Source organism: Eurytemora carolleeae, unplaced genomic scaffold (genome assembly GCF_000591075.1).
Source record: "Eurytemora carolleeae unplaced genomic scaffold, Eaff_2.0 scaffold542, whole genome shotgun sequence".
NCBI lineage: Eukaryota > Metazoa > Arthropoda > Copepoda > Calanoida > Temoridae > Eurytemora > Eurytemora carolleeae.
Window position 1 is genome coordinate 23,519 of NW_019396535.1, and position 23,236 is coordinate 46,754.

Sequence of the window (23,236 nt, forward strand, 5' to 3'; positions counted from 1 at the left end):
TAATTTATAGAATTGGCGGAGAGTAGATTGATTGATTAAAAATTGGCGGAGAGTGGACTTATTGATAAAAAATGGGCGGAGAGTGGATTGATTAATTAAGAATTGGCGGAGAGTGGATTGATTGATTTATAGGATTGGCGGAAAGTGCAGATTGAATTGATTTGAAATTGGCGGAGAGTGGATTTATTGATTTGAAATTGGGGGAAAGTGGATTGGTTGATTTATAGGATTGGGGGAGTCCATGTATCAATTTTTATTTACATGGCCCTGATTCCCCTGTAAATGATTAAACTTATTAAACACGTGAATTATCATGGGATATTCACGGGGCACTCGAAGATTATTTGGTCTATTTCACATGAGTGACCCGTGAAATATTTTGTGATAATTCACGTGTTGTCGAGGTGAATGTCGACGATTTGATCATGGGTCTAGGACCGTTACACTGTGAAAACTTGAGTTTATTTCACGAGATGAACAGGGGATTTTTACATGAGAAAATTATTTTTCCCCCATCCACTTGAATTACATTTTTAAAAACCCCCGGGAAAGGGGGTGGGGATATATAATTGATTTCTGATATATAAATTATAAAAAATACTGTGTACAAGTATATAATCATTACAAAATGTTTAGAAACCAAACATTTTAGTTTATATCTTTTACATACATATCTTGAACATTAAATTTTAAACTATTAATAACACAAAGTGATATTTCAAGTCTTAATAATGTTCAACTATGTTAATTTGTGTTCATAATTATAAGAATTCTCCTTCCTGTATATATCTAAAAGATTAATATAATCCTAAAAAGGATTGTTGAGAAATACAATACAAAATTCAATGTTAAACTTTTCTTTACTTTGCTCATGCTTGTTTTACTGTAAAACCACGTGCTATTAGGTCGGATGTGTTGTGTAGCGGATTTGTAGTAGGTCAGAAGTGAAGTATAGCGGATTTGCGTAGGTCGTAAAATACACCACCTACTTTTATGTTTTCAAAATCGAGGTTTCGAGATAAATTGCGTATTTATCACAGAGTTTCGAGGCAATTGCGCACTTAAACAAAACCAAGAAAAACAAGGAAATAAATAAATTAAGTTTGTTAAATTATAGTTTTGAGAAATCAAAGAAATGTATTAATGACAGCCATGTGTACTGATGTGTAATTTTCTTTATAATCTATTTTGTGTAATTTAAAACATTTAAATGTTTAAATTTCAGATAAGTTTTTGAAAATAATTGTCTAGTCCGACATTTCTGTAAAATCATATATAAAGGATTTACGATGCACACTGATACCAGCCTTTACGCACAGGCCGTCAAACAAGTTGTTGATCATTTTTCAAGGTAACGTTCAAGATGCCATCTTTTTTAAATATATATTTATAGGATTAAAGTTCCACTTAGGACACCAGTTATTTTGTAATTATATCAATATTTTTCTCTCTACACCCGTTTGCACAATGCCTGTAATGCAAACATTCAACAACACAAAACACATACCAAACAACAGGGCAAAAAAACTTACATCAGGAATATACAAACAACATTGTTTATTTAGGTTTACGGAGTCTATGGTTTGGCTCCCAGAGAACATTTTGTTTGACATCTTCTACCAGGTTTTCTTCTGTTAAATTGAATAATTAATTAATTGACGATTATTTCTTTAAAGCATCTTTTAAAAATAACAGAGCATCTGAAATAATAGTACATCTTCTTCTTCAAGCTTTTATTTGTCTTAAGCAGTTCAAAAAAGTAGAAAATTATTCTTATGATAAAAATAAGTTTTTTTTAATACTCTTTGGCTAATAGAGATGACAATTCTGATCTGTTATGGACATCTACGGTACAGAAGACGTAATAAAAAAGTATCTCAATGGTTCCAATGGTATAACCTTGAATTCGATGCGATTTAGGATAAAGAATGAATGAAATATTCATGTTTTTTTTCTTTGAAAATTTATTATTTTCAATTTGGTTTTCTCTTTTAAAAATTTCTTGTGCATTTCTACCGAAGAAACAGTGGAAAAGTTCTCAAAAATCCCGTTGTGAGCCAGTAAATTTACGAAATCTTCCAAATTATTAATCAGATCAAGTTTTCAAGGGTACCGTTGTCAACTGAGTATGCCGTTCTCATTTACAAAAAATTACAAAAATTATCCTTCCTGAATGGGGTTGATTTTTAACTTGATTCCATCCATTTTGATACTTTGTTACCCTAAAATAAACTCAGCTAAAACTCAAGTAAACAAAGTCCGCCACGAGAAAACATACCTAGCATCTACTGGTAAAAACGGCTTTTAAAAGGAAGGGGGGGGGAATGATTTTCAAGAAAATATATACCCTTAGTCATTTTTATATAGAGGATTTAGTAAAATTACGTTTACAGTCCCATGTTGAAATGACACAAATATAAAAATTTTTTATCAGGTTTACAATGACCGGTCGACTCCTCAATCCTCAGCTACACTCGCCTCCGGTCAGCACCTAACATTTTAGGGTTTAAAGGGATTGTTCTTGAAATTGTTAAAGGAGGGACGAAATTTAAGTTTATATCAGTTCGATGGCCTTTATTCTTAGCATTTTTGAAGAAGACGGGAGGGGTTACATTAGATTTAATATAGTAAACCCTACTAGTTAAAAGGGAACGGGAAATGCTAAATTTTCGGGAAACAAGTTAATGAATAACGAAAAGTGTTTGAGCCGTTTTTCTTTAACTTGAACCGAATAAACTATGTTTCCGTGGTTTAACTGATTCTTTTGTTTATTAAATCTGACCCACGACAGAAATTTATTTATTTTTAAGTGTTTTTATTTATTTTTTAAACTTTTTTCTTTAATATTGATTCCTAGTGACAAATTTAATTTGTTAAATCAAATTGAAAATTTATTGATTAGTGGATTGATTTATTACAAATTAGGTGACTTACTGAATTTATTAATTTATAGAATTGGCGGAGAGTAGATTGATTGATTAAAAATTGGCGGAGAGTGGACTTATTGATAAAAAATGGGCGGAGAGTGGATTGATTAATTAAGAATTGGCGGAGAGTGGATTGATTGATTTATAGGATTGGCGGAAAGTGCAGATTGAATTGATTTGAAATTGGCGGAGAGTGGATTTATTGATTTGAAATTGGGGGAAAGTGGATTGGTTGATTTATAGGATTGGGGGAGAGTTATTTGATTGATCTGAAATTGGCGGAGAGTGGATTGATTGATTTATACGTTTGGCGGAAAGTGCAGATTGATTGATTTGAAATTGGCGGAGAGTAGATTGATTGATTTAGAATTGGCGGATAGTGGATTGTTAAATTTTTTGTAATGTCTCTTTTATTTATTATCAGCTTTTTGATGAAATTTTTGAATATTATAAAATGAACAATTTTCTCGTTCAATTTTAAGGAAAGTTCAATTTTTCACTCACAAAAATTTTTCTAGGGATTTTTCCAGACACAAACATATTTTGGCATTTTGTTACCCTTTCGGTAGATTGGTTGGTGGATGAAATTATATTATTATTTTGTCTAGAGCTCAGAAGTTTCGATTTATTTTCCAAACTGCTGAAAGTTGGAAACAGGTAAAAAAAACTGCATAAACATTAAAACATTGTTCTCGATTTTTTAAAAATTTTCACTCTACGAACTAACTTCTTTTTAATGTTAACAATTGGGCGTTCAAATAAATAAATTGAAAAAATCTAGCAAAATCGTCCACAAACCAAAGGCAGTGATGTTAATGAAATAGTTGAAGATATATTAAATACATATATTTACTAATTCAAAGTTTAATTAACTACAGGGTGTCCCACGAAACATGGCAGTTGGTGAATAGTTTTAAATGTCTTCTTCCATAATTTCTAAAGTTCTTTATTATATAAGAGATTAATTATCATTAATAAAAAATATAAAATGGCAGTCATTTTATAGAAAAATTGATTTAAAAGTAAAATATATTTGAGTAATAGATTTTGCTAACGAAATAAACTGCAAAAAGTCTTTAATATCTAATATAATATATGGAAGAAGACATTCAAAACCATTCGCCAACTGTCATGTTTCGTGGGACACCCTGTAGGTTAATAAATGCGTTTTCCTCCCACCTTTCTGTTTTTAATTTTAGTTTTTGTCTTATGTTTTATGAGCATTGTGTACATTCTGCAACAATTACAAAATTTTCGCAGATTTTTCTGCTTTCATTAGTGGATTTTCTGAGGCCCGGTAAGGTCATAAACCTTACTTGTAGGATAAAATGTGCTTGGGGTTTTTTTGGATACAAATAGATTGATATTTCTTAAATAATTAAATAATTGAAATATGTTTTTATATTCTAGACGAGGGAATTTACACCAGATAATTCAGTTCACGGCATCAACAAATACAAGTTTTCTCACTTCCCTTGTTCAGGTTAGTTGACCGTCAAGGGGGCATACATTCTCTTCACCCCCCCCCCCCCCTCCCAAATATTATTTTATATGTTATGTTATGTTAAAACGTAAGTTCGTAAGTAAAATATTATTTTAATATTATTTTTTTGAATTACCAAGGAAAACTTTGTGTGTTTTGAGAGCAACAACTTTTTTTAAAATTTAGATTTGGATCCGTGGATCCGCATGTTGATCCGGATCCTAAGCAATGCTTCTGGCAAATATATACTCTTTTCCAATAGAAATATGAAAGAGTTTTTATCAGATTTTTAAAACAGGGTTTCTGCCAGATTATATTTAAAACAGGGTTTCTACCAGATTATATTTAAAACAGGGTTTCTACCAGATTATATTTAAAACAGGGTTTCTACCAGATTATATTTAAAACAAGGTTTCTACCAGATCATATTTAAAACAGGGTTTCTACCAGATAATATTTAAAACAGGGTTTCTACCAAATAATATTTTAAACAAGGTTTCTACCAAATCATATTTAAATCAGGGTTTCTTCTAGATCAAATTTAAAACAGAGTTTCTACCAGATCATATTTAAAACAAGGTTTCTACCAGATCATATTTAAATCAGGGTTTCTTCTAGATCAAATTTAAAACAGGGTTTCTACCAGATTATATTTAAAACAGAGTTTCTACCAGATCATATTTAAAACAGGGTTTCTACCAGATAATATTTAAAACAAGGTTTCTACCAAATAATATTTTAAACAAGGTTTCTACCAAATCATATTTAAATCAGGGTTTCTTCTAGATCAATTTTAAAACAGAGTTTCTACCAGATCATATTTAAAACAGGGTTTCTACCAGATCATATTTAAATCAGGGTTTCTACCAGACCCTATTTTGCGCGTATATTTTGGACTGTTATGAATTTATTGCAATGGTTTCCTTTAGATTTAATTATTTTAACATCTTGTATGAGACTTATTTGAAAACTATTACCGACTGCTATTAATACTTAAAGAGAGTGTTCGTCAAAAATGAAAAGGGGTATATTAGGCTGATGGCAAAAAAACTATCGATGGTGATCGCTACTAATCTTACTTCTATTTGTTGCGTCTTTAAGAAGGCTTGCCCCCCCTGTAGGGGGGGATGGCAACAAGAAGTCCACNTTCTTGAAGATGGTTTGCGCATATCTGCTGCAGGAAATTTGTCAAATTTTAACACTTGAAGCTGTGAAAAGGAAAACATCGTCCAAATCAAATATCAGAAAATATCATTCCCCACTTTTTGATATCATAATTTCTTTTTAAAATTTATTATTAGACTTAAATATTTTATGTTTCATAGATAAATATTTTGAATTTTGTAATCATTTCTTTTTTTTTAATATCTCCATATACTGACTTACATATGTTATTTTTATTTATAAAATTGCGCATTTCTTGAATATTCTAGTCTTTGCAGAAGGGTTTGGAGGCCGGGATAAACTTTGGAGGATTCCTTATGGAGGCTGGGAGGTTCCTAGAGGCTATAAATACATTCAGGAACTTGATTTTTAACTTTAAAAAACTCTTCTTTTTTTTTGGAAAATCCTTTTTTCTCCCCCCCCGCCCCCCCCCCTTTTTGAAAATAATTTTTTCTCTCATATGATATATATGCACATGCTGCAGGGAAAAATGTTGAATTTTAGGTACAAAAAGTATCAAAAATAATGAAAAAAGTTGACGTCACATTCTTCATTTTTGCTCCCAAAATCATCAAAATCATTCTTGAAAAATATACACCCCTGAAGTAGGCCAACCTTATGTGGATAACATTGCCTCTATTTTGGCGAAACAATAGGTTTTTTCAATAAAAGTTGTGTTGCGCCGAATTTCGCGGAATCGTACAGAATGGTGCGGGATTGTACTCAAGTTAAATCCACTTTCGTTGGAATCCCCACTAAACGACAACGAACTTAAAGTGTATAGAGCACTAAGGTACGCTAATCCTTTACTAATCCTGTTAATTTACTAATGTACTTATCTTTTTAATTTTTGTTAAGAATCGTTTTGTTGTAATCAAGTAATTCATAGGATTTGTCTGACGAACGTAGATTCACAGAATTTGGTAAAATATTTTAATTTATTGTTTCTAGAAAAATCTATATTTTAGAAGTACCCTACATTGCCAACCATAGTCATGTTAGGTCTATAAGTGTAAATTCAAAAGAGCCTGAATTGAAAGATGCCGATTCCAGATTCACAATGGTACCCAGAAAACCGTTGTCTGATCAAGTGTGAAATAGATTTCAACGTTTAAAATTTTGAAAACTGAATATTTTTTAAACAGTGCTTAGGATTCGTTGGATCCGCAAGATTTTGGCTTCCTAGATCCGGATCCGAAACAGTATGCGGATCCAGGGATGCGGATCCAAGGGGTAAAATATCAACCAAAAACTGAAAAAAAACTTTTACTCCTAAAACCCAAATCTGAACTTTTGAAAAAAGAGAGATTATAAAAATTTCCTCATTTGTGAATGGTTCATCAAGTTTTAGGATAAAAATATGCGAAAAAAATAAAATAAAAAATTGGAAAATTATTTTTTGTTAAAAAAAAATCAGTAAATGTGAAAGAAATGACCCGGATCCGGATCCATTTTTTTAGTCAAAGTTAAATGGATCCTAAGTTTTTTTTTTTAAACTGGTCTCTATATAAACGTGACTTCCGAATGTCAACTGCAGGAAATATATGAAATTATCAGAAATTAGCACTTCTAAACCTTGAAAAACGACAATATCTTCAACATTAATTATCAGATAAAGGATAGACTGGGAACCAAGCTAAGAACATGCCCATGGATTTACCAAGTTACATAATTGTTATCATTATCATCTGATGATTTATACTACTTAATATATATGAAGATATCAGGCCGGCAACATTTAAATACTTAGTATAACCAAGGTTTCTTGGTGAATCGGATATTGCCATCTTTTTATCTTGGCTCCATGATTTTAAACAGTTCCACCTTGGGAAAAAAACTCGAGTTTTGGCTCCATGATCAAGATTTTAAACAGTTGCCAACTAGAGAAAAAAAACTCGAGTTTTTGCTACATGATCAAGATTTTAAACAGTTTCAACTTGAATAAAAAACTCGAGTTTTGGCTCCATGACCAAGATTTTAAACAGTTGCCAACTAGAGAAAAAAAAACTCGAGTTTTTGCTACATGATTAAGATTTTAAACAGTTTCAACTTGAATAAAAAACTCGAGTTTTGGCTCCATGATCAAGATTTTAAACAGTTGCCAACTAGAGAAAAAAGATCCTGAGAGTTTCCTGGGTTTAAACAGAGAATTGAAGGACAAAACTGCACAGTTTACAACATTTTTATAAAATCATCATTTTTATATCATTATTATTATTATAAAATATCATTATGGTCTAATGGGTTGTGTTAAGTGTTTATTTATAATTAATGATTTATTTAGCCTGGATTTTGGAGAGAAGAGATACAATGTCGTCTTCTCAATTCTCTCTCCAATTATTGTTTGTTTTCTGAGGCAGAGACGGTGTTTAATGCTCTTAATAATACAGGTAACTTTCCCCCTTCTTCCCTTCCCTCCCCCCTGCATTCTGTCTACTTCTCCCCTTCCCTCCCCTCTGCATACTCTCTACTTCTCCCCTTCCCTCCCCCCTGCATTCTCTCTACATCTCTCCCTGTTTATCAATTAACAGGGAAAATTGGTCAAAAAAGTATCATTCACCTCGGTCTTAGTTTTTACTCTAAATTAATTTTAAACTAGCTGAAGTGCCCGGCGTTGCACGTGGAAATAAAAATTTCGATTTTAGAAAAAAATCGAATTTTGAAGAAATATTTTTTCTCCCTATGTTACCCATGGGTTCTCTCAATTTTTTTTTACCCAATTAGATAATGAAATGTGAGCCTCAGGGTAGGGGGCTTGTTAGGATCGTATATATACAAATATATATACAAATATATTTGAGTGAGGACCTTTATTATTTAGATTAATGAGATTGAACAATTCTATTTTTATTCTCTTAAATTTGATTTACAGTGGTGTTGTATCGGTGTTCTTTTCAAGACTCTCCATTCACAGAGGGGCATGTACAATTCAAATGTGTACCCTTGAAACAATAATGAACAATTTATCCATGATTTTTATGCCAAAAATTTGTTGTTTTTCATTTGTGGTTTCTCTCTAAAAAGTGACTTGCATTGCTTCAAAGACTAAGAAAGAAATTTCGAATTTTACAGTGAAACAAAAATAACAATATCAATCTCTTTATTACTAAGACGGGAAAGGTTATTATTGATTTGAATCGACCAAACTAATCTATAAATATAGAAATACTTAAAATGGCATCAATAGTTCCAGGTTCTAAACTGAAATTAAAAAATTTGGACACCAAAACAGAATAAAATAGTTTTTGAACTTCACTTCAAAATGATTTTTTTTAGTAAAATCCAATCCTAATCTTCCAAAACCTCTAGTTTGCAGAATATTTAACCAGTTCAGGTATATTTATCATTTATTTTTGCATTCATTTATTCATTATTTCATTCATTCATTCATTCATTCATTTATTCATCCTTTCATTCATTCATTCACATATTCATCCTTTCATTCATTCATTAATTCTATTAATTAATGTGTTTAGTGATTATTCATTTATTCATTTGTTCATTTTTTCTTGATTATTTATTCATGTCTTGTCTCATTCTATAATTCATCCTTTACGATTCATTTTGCCAATTGGTAAATTCTTCAATTCATTAATTAATTTTTGATGACATAGCATGCAACACTTTTGCTTCTTATCATCAAATTGTCAAAGAATCACAACATTTTTGTAATTCCAATATTTATTTTAATATTTCAGTGTGTACAGTTTTCTCTGCAGTTCTTACAATGAATCATTTCAGTGGTCCTTACAGGTAACTTTATATTATTATGATAAAATTGGATATTATTTTATTTATACTTAAGTTGTGAACTAACAAGTTTAATTCTTCTCTGATGTCGTCTTCTTCTCAATCTCGGAGCTGTAACAGAATGACCAAGTGGGGGTAAACCGCGGGAGTAACTATGAGTACCCTAGGCAACGCTGGGTTCCCAAGCTAGTATATATAAGGTAGTAATCTCTGTTTGTCTGACTGATTGTTTTCTTATCTGTAACTCAGGAACCCTTGACTAAAATTTGCCTCAAATTTTGATTGGGGAACTCCGTAGAACAACGGAAATTTTCTTAGCTTTGTTCGAAAATTCAAAATTGAGTAGGTTGACTTTTAGAGAGAACGTTTAGTTTACAGACAAAGCTGGGTTCCAAAGGCAGAACCAGTGCTTAGGATCCGGATCCGTTGGACCCGCAAGATCTTGGATTCCTGGATCCGGATCCGCAAAAATATGCGGATCCACGGATACGGATCCAAGGGGTAAAATATCAACCAAAAACTGCAACAAAAACTTTTTTACTCCTAAAACCCAAATCTAAACTTTTGAAAAAAAGAAAGATTATAAAATTTTCCTCATTTCTGAATGGTTCATCAAGTTTTAGGATAAAAATAAGCGAAAAAAATAAAACAAAAAATTTGAAAATTGTTTTTTGTTAAAAAAATTCAGTAAATCTTAAAGAAATGACCTGGATCCGGATCCGGATCCATTTTTTCCAATGCGGATCCAGGATTCGGATGCGGATCCGGATCCGCATCAAATTTAAATGGATCCTTTCACTGGGTAGAACACTGATAAATTTACCCTTTTTACTGTTTATTAGTTCCTTGTTTGCCTTTCTCCCAGTTTTGTTGTTATTATATTTAAATAATTAAACAATACACTGTACTACGAGATTGATGTGTACTACTTTTAGCTGTACAGCGTACATTTACTGTACTGTACTATACTGTACTGTATTATTTATATTGTTATTATTTTTATCATTATTATTTTCTAGGCATTAAAATTGATTAGACAAGTATTTTTTATAAATTATCATTTTTGTACTTTTTACTATGGTTTGGTTTTTAAGGGGGAATTAGCGGGGGCTAATTTCCCAATGAAATTAAATAATATTCCTCTCAAAATTAAGAATATATACATTTTTTAGACAAAAAACTCATTGACCATAGCAAAATGAACAATGATTTATTGCAGGTCGTCTTTGTACTGTACACTATATACTGTACAGTACACTATATACTGTACTATACACTGTATACAGTACTTAACACTATATTCTGTTCTGAACACTTTACCGTTAACTATATACTGTACTATACAATATATAGTGTACTGTAAACTACATACTTGTTGACCTTTAAAAAAGGTCAGAAAATATACAAATAAAGAAATCAGGAAAAACCCAAATATTCTATAACATTTATTTAAGAAAAATAATATTGTTTTGAAATATTTGCACAAATGGCGAAGTTAAAATTGGTTGATTGAAATTGAACAAAGGATTATAAATTGACGAACATCAGTAGCAACTTCATGTTGGTAGTGTATAACTTCATATTGGTGGTGCAGATCAACTAGAACTGGAACAACAGGTTTCTGCTCTCTCCAGGTTATTAAACTCATTAGAGTTGAGATTATCCTCTTGTGGAGGAGAGTTAGAACCCTTGGAACAGGGTGAGTATCCTCTTGTAGATGAGAGTTAGAACCCTTGGAATAGGGTGAGTATCCTCTTGTAGAGGAGAATTAGAACCCTTGGAACAGGGTGAGTATCCTCTTGTAGAGGAAAATTAGAACCCTTGGAACAGGGTGAGAGATCGCTGTTTTATCAGTTTCGAATATGAGGGAATGCATGTCAATGTTCGCCTGATAATTTTGGAACTCTTGGAACAATGTTGAGCTGGATGTAAGCATCGTCTGTTGGTAGATAGGTATCTGCATCATCACTATGAAGGAGCCAGGATTGCTCCCTGAGACGGAGCTGTGATCATCTCGGATATTTTCGGCTGACTGACTGGTGAAGCGGGAGCTAGGGTGAGCGGAGATTTGACATGTGGGGTGTGTTGTATGGCGGAAAAGGATTCTGAGTACACACACATCCAGGGAATTAACATCGGCATTTGAGTCGGTACAATCGTCTTCCTTATATTTCGAATTTGTTTTAACAATACTGTACTCTATAGTAAAAACTGTACTATACACTTAATACTGTAATGTAAAAATATATACTGTATTCGGCAGACTATACTATACTATACATTATATACTGTATTGTACACTTAAACTGGACTATACAATTTATGCTGTACTATACATGACATATAGTACTGTACACTACACTACACTACACTGTACAATACACTTTATACTGCACTGTAAACTATATACTGTAATACACATTATATACTGTACTGTAAAGAATATACTGTACTCGGCAGTTTGTTCTGTACTGTACATATACTGTACTTTACACTTAAACTGTACCGTACACTGTTCAGGGAAGTAAAGCTTGTATTGTGAAAAGAGAATTTGTGAGAGCTGAAATGTTGATAAAACAGGTAAAAATTAACGATTTAAAGGGACTGTTTGTTTATTTAAAGGGACTGTTTGTTTATTTAAAGGGACTGTTTGTTTATTTAAAATTTAAAGGGACTGTTTGTTTATTTAAAGGGACTGTTTGTTTATTTAAAGGGACTGTTTGTTTATTTAAAAAAAAATTGAGGATCCAACCAAGAAAGAGAAGAGAAGGGCAAATGTAATGAACGGATAAAAATTTAAAATAGAGAAAAAAATTTCAAAAATTGGCAAATGGGAAATATAATGAAAATTTGATACTTTTAAACGTTTAAACATTCGCCCGACCCACACAAAAAAAATTAAAAAGTAAAAATAAAACTTAATTTATATTTGTAGGCTGTGAGTATGTGTCGTGAAACATTTGGAATTAACCATGCTAAGGAAACTAGATAGATAATTATTGTCAATTATATCCAAAACTATTATTAGAATTTAGATATATTTCATATTTAAGTAAATAACACAATGGTAAATACAATGTCCTGTGACCCAATTAAATGAATTAGAGAAATCGCTGAACAACATACCGCTGGTTCAAATCCTAAATCAATAACTTAAATCCTCATGAATTTAAAACTTTGAATTGGTAATTTAAGATTTTAACCAGTGGTAATTAATTCAGTTCATTAGATTTGGTCCTTTGTTAAAGGTCAGTGAGTTTAAACTTTGGAACCCATTTTCACCAATTTTTTGTGTTAGCTTTGTCTACTTTTATGTTGGCTTATGTAATTTAAATATAAGAAAATGGAATCTGTAAGAGACCCTAATGTGGACCCCCCCAGACCACCAACAGATATTGGAAGCACTGTCTAAATACCTGTTCCACTGTCAGACCTTTAATCCCCCCAAGCTTTCCCCAGCCAGGGGGATCAAGGATATACTTCCGGTGGCTGGCAAACCAATTATTGGTTGGTTGGTATTTGACAAATGTGTTAGTTGAAGCAAGATGATTCACCGGTATTCATAGTGGTCCTGATAGGAACAGCCAGCGCCCAGGATCGTGTTCATTTTATGTGCTCGTTCCAGCAGCACTTATTTAGAGGCATTATCACCCCCTTAGATTCCAGTTAGGATATGAAGTCTTTTACGCTATTCTTGACAGATTTTGAATGAGATATTGAAATATGACTAAAAATATTCCAGTTAAGACAGGATGTACTTAGTTGTAGTTTAGTTTCATGTGTCCCAACCACTACTTCATGGTTTAGTTTCACGTGTCCCAACCACTACTTCATGGTTTAGTTTCATGTGTCCCAACCACTACTTCATGGTTTAGTTTTGTATGTCCCAACCACTACTTCATGGTTTAGTTTCACGTGTCCCAACCAATACTTCATGGATTAGTTTCAATTGTCCCAACCACTACTTCATGGTTTAGTTTCATATGTCCCAACCACTACTTCATGGTTTAGTTTCATGTGTCCCAACCACTACTTCATGAATTGGTTTCAATTGTCCCAACCACAACTTCATGGTTTAGTTTCATATGTCCCAACCACTACTTCATGGTTTAGTTTTGTATGTCCCAACCACTACTTAATGGTTTAGTTTCATGTGTCCCAACCACTACTTCATGGATTGGTTTCATGTGTCCCAACTACTACTTCATGGATTGGTTTAGTTTCAAGTGTCCCAACCACTGCTTCATGGATTAGTTTCATGTGTCCCAACTACTACTTCATGGATTAGTTTAGTTTCAAGTGTCCCAACCACTAATTCATGGATTAGTTTCATGTGTCCTAACCACTATTTCATGGATAAGTGTCCCAACCACTACTTCATAGATTAGATTCAAGTGTCCCAACAACTTCTTAATTAACCAATTAATGAAAAGAATGAAAAGTTTTTCTCATAACAATAGGAAACTGTTCGAAGCAAATTAGTAAGTAAATATATAAATTTTTTCTTAAATAAAAAATATTTTTTTACAAAGAATAAGAAAATATTCAAGAAATATTATACCATAGGACTTTGCATATGGGTGTTCCTTTTATTTGTATTGATTGGTTTGAAATATACTCTTAATTTCTTTACCAAAAGAAATACAATCTTTGTTTTTCGATTTACTATAATGCCATTCTTCTCATTTTTTTGCTAAAGAATTAAAAAAAATTGACTCTAAAACCTTGTAGGACGATTTAATCCTAAAAATTGTTTGACAATCATGCCTAATGTTGTTTCTTTTTTATTATCTATCTCTGAAGTATGCTGACTGCTTGGTGGATTTCGGGTTTTATCTGTTGAACATAGACAGCATAGCACCATCTATGCAGGTTATCTTGAATTGAATAATTATTACATTAATAATTAGATCAATAATAAAAATAAATAAATAAAGAGAGCAGTTTTGATTTGTTGTCATTGTACAAAATAAAATAACTTTAAACATTTGTAAATTATATTAATATTTTTGAAAAGTGAAGCTGCCCTTAGGTTTTGTTGATTAAACAGTAAAATTGTCCAATTTTCCTCTTAAAAACAATCTTATGCCCTACAGGGGAACAAGATGGGAACAAGATCAAAGTTTTTTTTATATTTTAAGCTTTTTCTAAACCAAATGTAAGCTGTTTTGACGTTATTTCTTAGAAAAAAACTTTTCACTAGGACCTTGGATTATAAGATTTCATTTTACCTTTTTTTACAATTCCAGAGGCGGAATTTAAAGAATTTGAGCAACGTCTTAAATTTGAGACCCAACTCAAACATTGTTGGTTCCACTTGAAATTGTATTCAGTGTTTCAAGATTTGAGGCAGCACTCAATTGGAACCATTTCTTTGTGGTCCAGCGACACGATTTAAGTTCTTTAAATTCAGCCTCTGGAGTTAAAAGTAAATTTTAAAATATTCAGGTTTACCAAAATGCACTAGAGGTTAGATTGAACTACTTTGGAGGAGACAATTTAAGGGTAAATATGAATTTTATTCTGAACATTATTACACTGATTTCTTACCCCTCCCTCCTTTTACTGAAATATCTGAAAAACCCCTTTATAAGGTTGCAGTGGCACATGAGGATTTAGCCTACTGCAGTTATGTACTGGAGTACAGTTCAGGACACTTCCAGGTAACTTTCAGGGCCTTTAATTAAAAACTCATATTTGGATTCCCTTTTCAGGGTCATGAGCTGAACACTTAGTGAGGGCGGGGGGGGGGGGGGAAAAAGTGGTAATGCATATCCCCGTAAAATTTTAAAATTGGGACCCTTTATGAGTGAGACATACACATAAGGGTGTCCCAAGAAAGCCTCATAGATGGTAGCTAGAGCCTCAATTTTGGACCAATTTTGACGGTCTTTGAATATTTTTTATATCTACTGTAAATTTCTGATCAAATGATGTAAACTGGAGCCTTCATTCATTCTCTATTAATATTATTAAACAAAACTTCTGGGGATTTTATTCCCAGTATGAAGCCACACCCATCAGTACTTCCCCTCACGATACGTGTACAATCATGCCTGGGGTTGTCTGTTTGTAAACCGCCTAGGGCATGTTCTATTATAGAACCCTGGATGTAAGCGTACTGGGTGTTGAGATTATCGGGAACCAGAGTAGACCGAGCCCCAAGGTTGACATACACCAACCCACCCACCCCTAACTGGGCAACAGGCCCTGTACAAGGGATGGTTTGTTTCTTTGTAAAATCAACATGGTCTTTCTCAATGATTTATTATGGTCTGGCATATGGCAATTCCCCACTATTATGGGATGTTTATTTACCTTCTATTTATCAGCTATTAGTTTAAAACTACTACTTTATATCTTCCATCTGATACTTAACATCCTAATATTACTATTATGTTTGATTTGATTTGATTTAAGATTTATTAAATTCTCACCTCACATATGTTTAGTATAGTCCATCCATTTTTCTGCCATCAAATGGATGTTTCTTGCACGTTTCAGAAGCTCCATTCTACTGCATCCATCCTGTCCTAGTTATCGTCTAAGGATGTACTTGGTGGCCTTCCTGGTATTTTTCTTCGTATTCAGCTATTTCACAATCTTTCCTCTCACTTGTTGTTACCGGGCACTCAAGCAGTACGTGGGGTTCATTCAGCCTAACATACCTGCCGTTTGTACTACAGACTGGGCATGTTTTCCACTGCTTTCCATACTTGTTTCTCATCTGGTTTCCTAACTGTAAGTTGCCAGACCTGGCCATGTTTATGATTTTACTGCGTCTACAATCATTTACATGTTCCGGTAGTTTGAACCACTCTTTTGGTTGTGGTTGGGACTGGAGTGAATGAAGACCTTGTTTAGCATCTAGGACTGCTTCAATTGCCACATCATTCACTTTCTTGCGTAGCTGAGATAGTGATAGATCAGGAATGTTGGATTTGATAGCGTCTTCTATCTCCTTGATGTCTCTGGCCCACTCATCCTCCTCTGGGTTCTCCAGTACTACTCTGAGACACTCTGTAAGAATTGGATCCTTTTTCTTGTTTACTGCTCTCCAGTAATACCTAGCCTTTCTCATCCATATTCTGAACTTCATTGGCATGAGTCCTGCATCTGTCCATGAGGATACCCGTGCAGTTGAGTAAGGAACTTGGAGTATGAAATTCCCAACCTCTCCCTGGATTTTCTTTAGGGACTCTATCCTTTTCTTGTTAAAACTCATGACCTCTGAGCAATAGAGGATAGCTGGGATCCCGCATGTTTCCCACAAGATCCTGGCTAATCTTGATCTATCCAGTCCCGCTCTTGTTAAGCTCATGATTGAGTGAGCATACCTCCTTGCTGCTGTGACCACATCCTTCTCTCTTCGTAGAATACACCTGCCTCTTAGCTGAATATTTACTCCTAGGTATTTAGCAGTCAACGACTCCTCCAGTGTATCCTCAGAATTACCAATCCTCCATTTTTTACCAGGGTCTCCTGTTGTGAGAACGAATGGTTTTCCAACAGATAGTGTCATCTTCATACTCAAGCAGAACTGGTTTAATTCCCCTTGTAGATAACACATTCCTCTCTATACATTGGTTGGTGATTATATCAATACAACTACTTTTTATTTTAATAGTTACTTGGGGTATACTTAGTGGTGAACTCCAAAAGGTCCATGTAGGACCATGGTAGGAGTGTTGTGAGGTCCAGTGACTGCTATAGGGTTGTACTTGAGGTTCAAAACTAAGCAGTCCCTTCAAACCATGAGTCATATCTTGATTCATGCATGTTGATAGTTTTTGACTCTCTGGCCTCGGAAGGAAGAGAGTTCCATTTCTCTGGGATCCTTACAATAAAAAGTTTTTTCTTATTTCTGTTCTGGCCTGTTTCACCTGGAGATTGAAAGGGTTAGAGGTGTGTCTTGTCACTCTAGATTGAGTGGACTCTACAATAGAGAACCAGATGTAACTGTTCACTTTGTCAAAGTTTCTAAATGGTTTGGATTAAATCATAGGACCTCATAGACTGTTTCTATGAGGTTGCAAAGATTTTCGTTGTTTTCTTGTTAAGATTCTGGACTGCACTTTTGCAGCACTTACAGCTCCAGGCATGAGAATCTGCTTGTTCTTCCATCATGTTGAGCAATTTAAGCATTTCTTCTGACATGTCACTACAGCTGTAGTGAATCCAAAGATCACAAAGACTACATTGAACTGCTTTGTCATTCTTCTTGCAGGTGATGCAGGGGTAGTGCTTTGCTGTTGGTAGGGCCATTGTAGGGGCTGGTTACTCCTCACTCCACAGTATTGCCTGTCCTGATATGACTTATCTGTTAATGCTTTGATCCCTATTAAGCATTTTTCAAACAACAAGTTTACAAGTAAACAAAAAAAACTGTTATTTGACAACTTATTTTTGTTTCCATGTTTTTGTGTCTCTACTGTATAAACGATTGGTAAAAATCAAAATAGAAAGTTGGCTTCATTGTATTAATATATACGACGATGCCTGTAGCAAATTTCATTTAAGTCTCAAGGTTTAGAATTCCTCTGATTCAAAATAATCTTTATTCAAAGAACAAAATAAAAATCCAATCTTTAACACATTAATAAAAATATTAATTCAGGGAGTATTAACAGAAAATTATAGTTGGATATATATTATGAATGTTTACAATAGAAAACTATATGACCACCATCATCGTTTATTTTTTTTGCATTTGATAAATTCTAAAGCAGACATTTTTGATAGATATCAAAAATGTCCAAAATTATCAATATTGGTCTAAAATTGAGACTCTCGCAACCACCACGTTTTTTGGGGATACTCTGTTCATATTTTAAAGAAATATGATTTATTGGTGTTTTTTTTGATTGATTGATTGATTGCTCAGGATGCAAAAAAGCATGCTCTATCATCTCTGAGTATTTGCTCTAAACTGCTCCCAGAGCAACATCTTCTGCTAGCTTCTCCTAAACGTGTTCTAGCGCTTATATTAGAGGAGATAGCCATAGATAATGAACAGGTAATTCATTCATTTATTCTTTTTATTATTTGTTCATTAATCTTTAACTTAATATATTCCACATTTTCTTATTCATTCATTTGTTCATCCTTGATAATCCTTATTTATTAGAATCCGTTGGAGAAGGATATGATGCTGAGGAAAGCTGAAGAACTTCATCTATTTGCTCTCAAGATGTCAATTTCATGCTTCGGAGAGAGGTAGCCCCCCCCCCTTATCTATTTGCTCTCAAGATGTCTATTTCACTCCAGCTAGTAATATATAAGAATAGGCTGGGAACTAAGTAAATTCTTAAACCAAGCTAAGAACATTCTCATGGATTTACCAAGCTACACAATTATCATTACTATTATCTGATGATTAATACTACTTAATATATATACCAGATACCAGACCGGCAACTTTTAAATACTTAGTATAATTAAAAAGTATCTGTTTTCTGATCGAAAAACAAGGATTTTTTTAGAACTCTGATCTGTAACCTGGCTAATTCTCATATATTTATTTGATTTCATTTTGTTAGAATAAACTAATTTTTAAAATATTGGCCCAAATTTTTTTCAAAATAACTGAATTGAATTCCTTTTCAGAAATGTCCAAACTGCAAAGCACCACGGTAACCTTGGTCGTTTATATCAGACCATGCACAGGTTAATTATTCATTTAGTCATTTAATAATTCATTCATTCATCCATTCATTCATTCATCCTTTCGTCCTTTCATTCACCTATTTATTCATTCATTTTATTCATTCTTTTATTCATTTATTCATTCATTTATTCGTCCGTCCTCATTTCATTCATTATTTTATCCATTTATTCATTCATTTATTTGTCCTGCCTCATTTCATTTTTTCTTCATTCATTAATTTATTCAAATTTTCGTCAAATAATTAGATGCATTTCACAAGAAAACTTCTTTTTTATTTATTTTGATATTAAGGGGTTGTTTTTGATTCATTGGTTTAATTTGTAATGAAATATTCTGTGAATACCTTTTATATTTTCATGCCTTTTCATTTGTTCATTTATTTTTAGAATTTCTGTGCATTCATTGATATATTCATGAAGAAACTGAATTTGCATGAAAATCTATTTCTCTTAACTTTATATTTACAAACCTGATAACATTTCATAGTGATGTTAACCTTTGGTATTTCTAACTTAGATTATTTGATCTAGCAGAATTCATAGATTGAAATATCAAAGGTCTAGAATTTATAGATTGAAATATCAAAGGTCTAGAGGATTAAAACATCAGAATAAAAGGAGAGTAATCCGTTTCTCTAATCAATCAATTCATTTATTGCTTAATCGTTTATTGAAAGCTTTATTTATTTCCGAATTAAGTTGGGCTAAACAGTCTTTTAATGGCATTTCGAACAACTATTTGTTATATTTATCAATGAATTAATTAATTAATTAATTTATTAATTAATTAATTCTCCTGTATAAAGGTACTCTGCAGCAGAAGAGATGCATCTGAAAGCAATACGGATAAAGGAAGATCTGCTTGGACCTGATGATTACGAAGTAGCCTTATCTGTCGGTCATCTTGCCTCCCTCTACAACTACGACATGAAGGAGTTTAGTAAAGCAGAACAGCTGTATATCAGGTTAGTTTCTCATTGGTTGGATTGTTATTGTTTTAGCCAATAGAAAGCTTATAGATCGGTATTGTTTCAGCCAATAGAAAGCTTAAAGATCGGTATTGATTTAGCCAATAGAAAGCTTAAAGATAGGTATTGATTTAGCCAATAGAAAGCTTATAGATCGGTATTGTTTCAGCCAATAGAAAGCTTAAAGATCGGTATTGATTTAGCCAATAGAAAGCTTATAGATAGGTATTGATTCAGCCAATAGAAAGCTTATAGATAGGTATTGATTCAGCCAATAGAAAGCTTATAAATAGGTATTGATTCAGCCAATAGAATAGAAATGTGTCTGCGCTTCTCATTGCTTATGCAGATTTCGATTCAGCCAGTAGAAAGCTTTCAGACGTTTTCTCACTTCTTATAGGATAGTGTAGTACTTTATCAATCTAATAAATCAATCCGATGTTTCTAGAAGTATAAGGATTGGGATAAAACTGTTTGGACCCTCCTACTCTGGACTTGAATACGACTATAGAGGACTCATTCAGGTCAGTTATTTCTCATAAAATTCATATTTTAAAAATATTCTACTACCCCTCCTTTAAAAAAGTAATTACCTTCATTTAACATTTTTTTTAACAGTCTTTGTATTCTTTCTTTTGAATGGGTCCAATTTTATTGGGAACAATAGCTTATATCGTTTTAGAAGACCAAGCGCGGGTAAACGGGGGAATTCACTATGACTAACCTGTTCAACACTGGGTTCCCAAGCCAGTAAAACTATAATGTTTAGGTGTACAATGCTACAGAAAATCAAGCTAAGTTAGAGGAGTTTAATAATGTTCTTGAGAGCTGGTCAATTCTCAAGGTAATCCATAATATTTACATTTGTGAAAAAATTACCAACACTTGATTCTTCAGATTTAATTTAAAATACTGTTACATGAAATAATCAAATAAAATAACTTCCTGCTTACTGAGCCTGCAAGGCCAGCCAATTAAATTTCTATAATTATTTGATGCTCTTGCCGGTTGTAATTTTTTTTTGACAGATTTAGAGATTGAAATTGAAATATTGAAGCAAATGTTAAACAATTTAAAAAACAAACTTGAAATTTAAAAAATAATTGTAGGAAGAGAAAGAAGTAGCTGAACAGGATCATGGCTCTGTTGTCGATGTTAAACTCTCTGTATCTCTGACAGATCTTTTAAATATTGTCACCTCGCTTCCTAGTCTCGCCGCAGGTTCATGCAGTGGCGCTAGTGTCGTGTCTCGAGGATTGGCGCCACCAAAATTGGCGGGAAAATCCACCACGTGAAAATGGTGCATGTTTTTCTTTGTCTCAACACATTTAACAGATTTAGACCTTTGATTGTGATAATTGAAGGTTTGTATGTGGTTTAACTGAATTGTTTACAAATTTTAAAAAGGAAGATCAGATGCATAGTTATGTTTTTAACTGTTAATATTTTTTATCGATTTTTCCTTCAAAGTATTTTTGAAATTCACCAGGGTTCTGTTAAATTTCGAAAAAAGGGGAATGAATAAAAGTATGGCAAAAACTTTTTCAAAAAATGCAACTTTTGCCATTGAACTTCAGTATTTTGTCACACAAAAACCAGAAACATAATTTAAAGTTTCTGATTTGATAAAATAATATTTCAGCTGTCTTTGTTCATTGTTCCTCCCTAAACTCACGTTTACTCCATTTACACTCTTAGTAGAATATTTATATCTTCTAATATTTTGTTCACAAAAGCTAACATAGCGAAACCGATAAGGGGAGTGACCTGCAATGTATGGTGGTTTAACTGAGTATGCAGTATTGTGGAAATATTATTTAGGAATTATTTGAGACATATGCAACGTTTCTTCAATGTTTAATTACTGAGTTTGAGTGCAAAGTCGAAGTTCAAAATCATGAATTTGGGTGGGTAGGTTTTCAGAATCGTTTATTTTAATTATTAAATAACGACAACGAAAAATAAAGTAAAATTATACAGAAAACTAATTTACTGTTTATGAACATATTTCTCAAAAGAAATTTGTCAATAAATCAATCTTAGAATCAATTATTTCGTTTTCATCATTATATTGAATTTCTTATTTTCTATGTATTCGTATACAAATTCTTCAGATGTCGTCTTTTCTATAAAAATTCCAGCAAATCTGCATAAAACCGATTCTGAAAACATACTGACCCAAATTCATGATTTTGAACGTTGATTTGCGCTCAAACTTAGTAAATTCAAATATACGCCGTAGAAACGTAATTTATATGTCTCAACTAAATCCTAAACCATTTTTCCACAATACTACATATTTAGTTCAACCACCATACATTGCCGGTCACTCCCTTTAAGAAATTACTAATGTGCGTTCAGAATTCCTCTCTAAGTTTTACGTTCTAAACATTTTGTTATTTGACCTATGATTTATGTAAGTGTAATGCTGGGCAACTACATTGTACAATGTACAATGTACAAAATATGCTTCATATCTTATTATTTTCAAAATTTCCCTGTTGTCAAATTTCTGTATCGAGAATTTTTAACTATGTTTTGAACATATATATATATATGCTTTAATATTTCTATGTGATGCAATTATATACAAATTACATTAATAAAAGATAATCAGCATTCAAAATTTTTTATATAGATGCAATGATGGCAATGCCCGATTAACAAAGCTATGTCTGATGATATCAATGTTTTAAATGTAAAAACTGATAATTTTCAATCTGTCAAGTCGTCATTATAGTTTTAAACAAATTCAATTGATGGTATATCTTTCGATCTACGAAAACCCACGATACCCCACTTCTGAGCTACGCCAAATCTGCTATACTTCACATACGACCAACTAGCATGACAAGCATGTGGTTTTACAGCTGCTAGATGAACTTTTGGCTGCAGCGCCCGGTCCCCTATTGCCGCGGGGCTCGGCCCCCTAGCTTGTCCTTGCCGTATCGCTCGGCCCAGAAATTGTCTTAACCTAACCTAACCCTCAAATAGTACACAAATAAACGGCTGGCGTATGTCCAATATTGCAGTAGGTCGGATAGTTAGTAGGTCAGAAGTTCAGTAGAGGGGATATTGCGTATAGACGATGTAACATTACCCCTTTTATCATATTTAAGTACAAATGTACATGGATGTAAACAAAAAACATCCTCTACTGGCTCTTTCCGAGCATATAAATATTTCAATTTGCATAATAATATTAGATTAGATTTTAATTCACATCAGGGGGGTATATTTTCCTAAAAAATATTCCCTTCCCCCCCCCCCCCCCTTTA

The 23,236-nt window shown here is 32.9% G+C and overlaps 2 protein-coding genes across 2 annotated transcripts; both read left to right on the forward strand.

Moving 5' to 3' along the window:
• The first annotated feature begins 1,199 nt into the window (after positions 1-1,199).
• On the forward strand, positions 1,200-11,333 carry LOC111705027 (amyloid protein-binding protein 2). Its single transcript, XM_023477455.1, has 12 exons — positions 1,200-1,351; positions 1,566-1,623; positions 2,435-2,483; positions 3,536-3,584; positions 4,338-4,410; positions 5,844-5,932; positions 6,464-6,497; positions 7,859-7,964; positions 8,851-8,908; positions 9,273-9,327; positions 10,344-10,364; positions 11,274-11,333. Exons 1-12 carry the CDS (start codon positions 1,290-1,292, stop codon positions 11,331-11,333), a joined length of 714 nt encoding a protein of 237 aa, XP_023333223.1. The 5' UTR covers positions 1,200-1,289.
• A 485-nt stretch (positions 11,334-11,818) lies between these two features.
• Positions 11,819-21,389, forward strand: LOC111705014 (amyloid protein-binding protein 2). The gene is made up of 12 exons (XM_023477440.1): positions 11,819-11,904; positions 12,260-12,304; positions 14,128-14,196; positions 14,773-14,829; positions 14,919-14,987; positions 18,209-18,340; positions 18,452-18,540; positions 18,931-18,990; positions 19,797-19,955; positions 20,407-20,482; positions 20,728-20,802; positions 21,068-21,389. Exons 1-12 carry the CDS (start codon positions 11,890-11,892, stop codon positions 21,251-21,253), a joined length of 1,032 nt encoding a protein of 343 aa, XP_023333208.1. The 5' UTR covers positions 11,819-11,889; the 3' UTR covers positions 21,254-21,389.
• Positions 21,390-23,236: the final 1,847 nt, after the last annotated feature.

What these genes read in the sequence shown, in the direction of transcription:
- LOC111705027 (XM_023477455.1), top strand. Translation starts at nt 1,290, where the DNA reads ATGCACACTGATACCAGCCTTTACGCACAGGCCGTCAAACAAGTTGTT. An exon ending in AGAATATTTAACCAGTTCAG is followed by an intron (nt 8,909 to 9,272) that starts GTATATTTATCA and finishes TTAATATTTCAG; the next exon opens with TGTGTACAGTTTTCTCTGCA. An exon ending in CATTAAAATTGATTAGACAA is followed by an intron (nt 10,365 to 11,273) that starts GTATTTTTTATA and finishes GTCTGTTGGTAG; the next exon opens with ATAGGTATCTGCATCATCAC.
- LOC111705014 (XM_023477440.1), top strand. An exon ending in TAGCCATAGATAATGAACAG is followed by an intron (nt 18,341 to 18,451) that starts GTAATTCATTCA and finishes CTTATTTATTAG; the next exon opens with AATCCGTTGGAGAAGGATAT. An exon ending in GCAGAACAGCTGTATATCAG is followed by an intron (nt 19,956 to 20,406) that starts GTTAGTTTCTCA and finishes CGATGTTTCTAG; the next exon opens with AAGTATAAGGATTGGGATAA.